This window comes from Corvus brachyrhynchos, unplaced genomic scaffold (genome assembly GCF_000691975.1).
Source record: "Corvus brachyrhynchos isolate BGI_N302 unplaced genomic scaffold, ASM69197v1 scaffold200, whole genome shotgun sequence".
In the NCBI taxonomy this organism is placed as follows: Eukaryota; Metazoa; Chordata; class Aves; order Passeriformes; family Corvidae; genus Corvus; species Corvus brachyrhynchos.
Window position 1 is genome coordinate 5,342,544 of NW_008236184.1, and position 5,529 is coordinate 5,348,072.

Below are 5,529 nucleotides of genomic sequence, written 5' to 3' on the forward strand. Positions count from 1 at the left end.
CATTCCCAAACTTCCTGCTGGAAAACGCGCCAGGACGGTTGGGGTTTTTCTGGCCGCTTTTAGGGAATTTTTTCCCTTTCTGCTGGGGGATCCTTTCAAGGGAGCCGCGGCCGAGCTGCTTTTCCTGGGATAATTGGGAACATGTGTGCCGGGATGGAGGGATTGGGGCTGCCGGCGTGGCCGCGGCTCTGGAATGGGATGCTGGAAAAATCCTGGGAGCCGGCGGAGCCCCGGGGAATTCCCCCATGGACGCGCTGCTGGTCCGTAATGGGGGGATTGTGGCAGGGGGATTGGGGAAGGTGGCGGGATTTGGGAAGGTGGCGGGATTTGGGAATGTGGCGCAGCGGGAATTGGGATGGGTGGGATGATCCCTGCGAGGGGTCTGTCCGTGGATGGTTCTGTCCGTGGGGATTCTCATTCCCAAGAGTTTCTGACCCTGGATATTTCTGTATCCAGGGATTTCCAGCCTCGGGGGCTTCCATCCATGGATGTTTTTGTCCGTGGATGTTTTTATCCCCAGGGATTTCCATTCCCATTCCCAAACGGTTCTGGCCCTGGAAGTTTCTGTATCCCAGGATTTGTGTCCCCAGGGATTTCCATCCATGGATATTTCTATCCATGGGAATTTCCATTCCCATTCCCGACTGTTTCTGCCTCTGGAAGTTTCTGTCCCTGGATATTTCTGCCCACGGTGCTTCCTGTAGCCAAGATTTTCTGCCCCTGGAAGTTTCTGTATCCCGGGATTTGCGTCCACAGGGATTTCCATCCATGGGGGTTTCTATCCATGGATATTTCTGTCCATGGATGTTCCCACAGGGATTTCCATCCTCGAGAGTTTCTATCCATGGATGTTTCTGCCCCTGGATTTTTTTATCCACAAGGATCCCCATTCCCATTCCCGAACATTTTTGCCCCTGGAAGTTTCTGTATCCCGGGATTTATGCCCACAGAAATTCCCATCTCGGGGCTTTCTATCCGTGGATGTTTCCATCCCTGGATATTTCTCCCCATTTCCATTTGGAATTTCCATTCCCATCCTGAAGCGTTTCTGCCCCTGGAATTTCCTGTATCCAGAGGTTTCTGCCCACGGGATTTGGTGCCCACAGGCATTTCCATTCCCGGCAGTTTCTGCCCCTGGATCTTTCTCCCCATGGGAATTTCCATTCCCATCCCGGAGCATTTCTGCCCCTGGATCTTCCTGCCTGGGCTGCTTCCCGGGGTATCCAGGTTTCCCGGGGTATCCAGGTTTCCCGGTATCCAGGGATTTCTGCCCCCAGAGCTTTGTGCCTGTGGGGTGTCCGGAATGAGCCGTATCCCGGTGGGAATGGTTCCCATTCCCGGCACTCCGCGGTGCCTCCGGACCGGGACGTGTTCAGCTCCTGGTGGATTCCTTTTTCCTGCTGTTTTCCATCTGGATCCCAGCAATTTGCGGATGTTCGGGATCTCCCAGATCTCCGGGATGAGCTCAGGGTGTTGGGATGGGGTGTGAATCCATGGGAAGATCTCTCTGCTCCCTGTCCTGGCTGCTTTTCCCAAGGAAATCCCGCTCCTGGCTCTCTCCATAGCCCCGGGAGAACCTCCAGGGCTCTGTTCCTGCTTTTCCATTGTTGCACGGGCTGGGAATTCCGTGGTGTCCCTGGCGATTGTCCCCTTCCAGTGACATTCCCAGCACAAATCCCATCCCGGGATGTTCCAAGGTATCCCGAAATTTCGGAGCAGCTCCGAGGCTCTGGAGCCAAAGTGGGAGAGGCCATCCAAGGAATTCTGAGCCTCTCTTGTCCATCAACATTTCCCATGGGAATGGGTGGCCCTGGGATCACCGACGTTTCCCAGGAAATCTGGGAATTCCAGGAGGATGCGCTGAGATTCCATAAATTCCCGGGTTGGTTTTCCAGGGAAGGAATTGGCTCCTTGCCTTTCTGAAGAGTGGAATGGTTGTGGGGAACATCTGGAATTGGGAATTCCCAAGGATCCTTGGGAATCCTTGGGAATGCTGGGGACTTCCTTGTGGGTGGCTGCACAGTGGGTGGGGCTTTGTCCATCCAGGATTTCGCCGGGAAAGATCCCATAAAACCCCCCCAAGGTCCTTGGAATTCTGAGCAACCACTTCCCCCCAGCTTCTGGATTTCCTGGAATTTTTCCGGGAAGTGCTGCCGTTATTAATTCCCGCTTGGCGTTATCCTGGAATGCCTGAGCCTCCGTTCATCCCCAGCATTCCCGGGCTCCAAATCCCAGGATTTTCCCTAATAACTGATGCCAAACTCTGGCTTGGAGATGGGAGAGCAACCGGGAGCTGCCAGCATTCCCTTGGCAAAGCGGGATTCCCGGGAATTCGAGCCCACCCTGCCCATTCCCGGAGTTTTTTCCCAAATATTCTTATCCTTTATAAAGTTTTCCTTGTTCAGCTGAATATTCCCTCTCCAGGAATTCCATCCCGAGCTCTGGCAGTGCCGGAGCCCAGGGAAAAAAGCTGGATTTTCCTGCCAATCCAATAAAAACTGGGATATTCTTCCGGCAGCTCCCGGAATCAGAAAACTTTGGAGCAAAAGTAGCAAAATCCAGCCCCAAATCTTCATGGAAGTAGAGCCAGGCTTGGGAATCACAGGAAAGCTGCCAGGAACATTCCCAGAGTTCCTTTTTCCAGCTGGGAATCCCAAAGGGTTCAGGCAGGGAAGTTTTCCCCCCCCTTTTTCCCCGGTTTTCCCCCCTCCCCCCCCCCCAGTTTTCCCCCTTTTTTCCCCAGTTTTTCCCCTCTTTCCCCCAGTTTCCCCCCCTGCTGCCGGAGCCTTTGGAATCCTCCCCATCCTGGAGATTTCCCTTCCAAGGAGTTCTTTTTATCCTGGTTTTTCTCCTGGCTCAATTTCATTCCCATTCTTCTTTCCCAAAGTTTTTCTCATTTTCCCGAGATTTTTCCTGACAAGAATCAAAAGTTTGGATGCTCCAGAAGCTCCAAAGGAAAGGAGGAATCTGAGGCTTGGAATTCCAAGGAAATTCCAAGGAAGTTGCCCTTGGAATTCCAAGGAAAACCTGGATCTTGTAGTCCCTTCTTTGGGACAGTGACATCATTCCCGGCAGGAAAACCTCTCAGGCTCCTAAATCTCCTGGAGAACCTCTCCTGAGGTTCCCATGGAAGCTGGAGCCGGTTGGAAAATTCCCAATATTTTGGAAAATTCCCAATATTTCTTTTTTTCCGTTCTTTCCATTGGAATTTTGAGGTTCTATCCATTGCTCGGAATCTTCTCGCCCAGATTTTTTCACTTCCCTGGGTCCGTTCCCTGGGATTGGGATGCTCCAGCAGGAGCCACTCCCAGCTCTTCTCCCTGTTTTCCCAGAGATTTCCCATTCCATGGAATATTTCCCATCATTGGAGAGTTTCTGTTCCTTTTCCAGAGTTTTCATCCGGAAGCTGCAGCTCCTAATCCAAGGAGCCATGGACTGGGATTCTCCAATTTATCCGGCATTCCCATTCCCAAAAATCCTCTGCCTGGGTGCAAAATCCAGGCAAATTAAGAGGAAAACTCATCCCATCCTCTCCGACACTTCCAGATCTTGGAATTCATTGTTGGGAAAACCAAATCCCTTTCCCGAAATTCCCGCCGATTCCAGGCTGCTCTCCATGCCCTTCCCGCTTTCCCTTTCCCATCATTCCAAGCCCAATCCCAGCTTCCCTCTCTGCAGCCGGGAACCGGGAGAAGCTTTTCATTCCTTTGGGAATGTGAAACGAGGTCAACGCTCCGCAGAACTTCTCGGCTCTCCTCCCTGCTCCAGGGTTTTTTTATCCCTGCTTCCCTGCGTTGCTTCTTGGAGCACTCGGAAGTTCCTTCACCTTGGATTCCGTGGTCGGATTCCGCCATTCCCCGCTGCCAGCACTGCGAACGTTCCCGTTAGCTCGGGCATTCCCGTCTATCCAAACATTCCCAGCCTGGATTTTTCCACGGTGCCGACCTTTCCTACTGACGGATCCCTGTAAATTCCTCCTTTCTATCCCTAGAAATTCCAACACGAGCCTCTTGTCCCTGCCCTGGAGGAGGATTCCAAGGTTTTTCTTGGAATGACGCATCCAGCAGGATGCAGGGAATCGAATCCGGGATATCCTGGTTATCCGTGTCCATCCTGCCGCTCTCTCCTGGGATTTGGATCTTCCCATGAATAGCAAAGGGGCGTCTCCAGCATTCTCAAATCCAATCCTTGAGGAATTCCTGATCTCCCAATTTCCCACCTGGATCTGCTTCCAGGCAGAGGGAGGAGCTGCCAGAAGATTCCCCAAAATTTGCTCCAGGGCCAGGAAATTTCTCGGGAATTTGTCCCACGTGAGCACCAGGATCCCGGGATTGGGATGCCATGGGCAGGGAATTCTGTGGGAATGGGAATTTTCCACAGGATCCTTACGGTCCTAAGCCCAAAAATGGCCCTGTCCCAGCTGGAATTCCATCCTTAGGGAGATCCCCCTCTGGAGCTGCCTCTCCTCAGCTCCTGCTCCAACAGGGAATGGGAATCCCAGCTTTGGATCCGTGGGAAAAGCCTCAGGGATGGCCGGGCTGGGGAGCTTTGGATCCATGGAAAAAGCCTCAGGAATGGCTGGGCTGGGAGGATTTGGATCCTTGGGAAAAGCCTCAGGAATTCCGGGCTGGGAGGCTTTGGATCCTTAGGAAAAGCCTCAGGAATGGCCGGGCTGGGAGGATTTGGATCCATGGAAAAAGCCTTGGGAATGGCCGGGTTGGGAGGCTTTGGATCCATGGAAAAAGCCTCGGGAATGGCCGGGCTGGGAGGCTTTGGATCCTTGGAAAAAGCCTCGGGAATGGCTGGGCTGGGAGGCTTTGGATCCTTGGGAAAAGCCTCAGGGATGGCCAGGCTGGGAGGCTTTGCATCCTTGGGAAAAGCTCCTTGGGAAAAGCCTCAGGAATGGCCGGGCTGAGGAGCTTTGGATCCTTAGGAAAAGCCTCAGGGATGGCCGGGCTGGGAGGCTTTGGATCCTTGGAAAAAGCCTCGGGAATGGCTGGGCTGGGAGGCTTTGCATCCTTGGGAAAAGCTCCTTGGGAAAAGCCTCGGGAATTCCGGGATGGAGAGCGGAATTTTGGGAGGCTGCAGGTGAGGTGGGGCTGGAATACTTTGGAATTTCCATCCTGGCTGGGGTGGGAATGGGACCAAACCATCCCTGCTCCATGTCGGACGCTCCTGGAGCAATTCTGGGAGCAGCTTTCCCAGGATGGGTGAGCTTGGAAGCGCCGCTGGAATCTCCAAATCCGACCCCAAGCGGGAGCAGCGGGAGTGGGGCTGCGGTTGGAATCATTCCATGGCTGGAGCCTTCCCAAGTTCTTGCATTCCCGGTTTATCCTCTGGCCACGTGGAATTTGGGGTTTCCAGCCAAATCCTTGCCTTTTTTCCCAGGATTCGGGCATTCCTTCAACATCGACACCAAGAGGCCCCAGATTATCCCGGGATCCAGGGAAGCTTTCTTTGGATACACGGTGCAGCAGCACGACATCGGCGGGAAGAAATGGTGAGTGGGCTCCGGAAAACCGGGAATTT

The 5,529-nt window shown here is 53.4% G+C and overlaps 1 protein-coding gene across 1 annotated transcript in view; it reads left to right on the top strand.

The window, feature by feature from the left end:
* Nucleotides 1-5,529, top strand: part of ITGA11 (integrin subunit alpha 11) — a 47,228-nt gene that overhangs the window by 1,021 nt on the left and 40,678 nt on the right. The window contains exon 2 of the mRNA XM_008637411.2: nucleotides 5,389-5,500. Coding sequence (XP_008635633.1) covers nucleotides 5,389-5,500 — 112 coding nt within the window. The remainder of the gene's footprint in view (nucleotides 1-5,388; nucleotides 5,501-5,529) is intronic.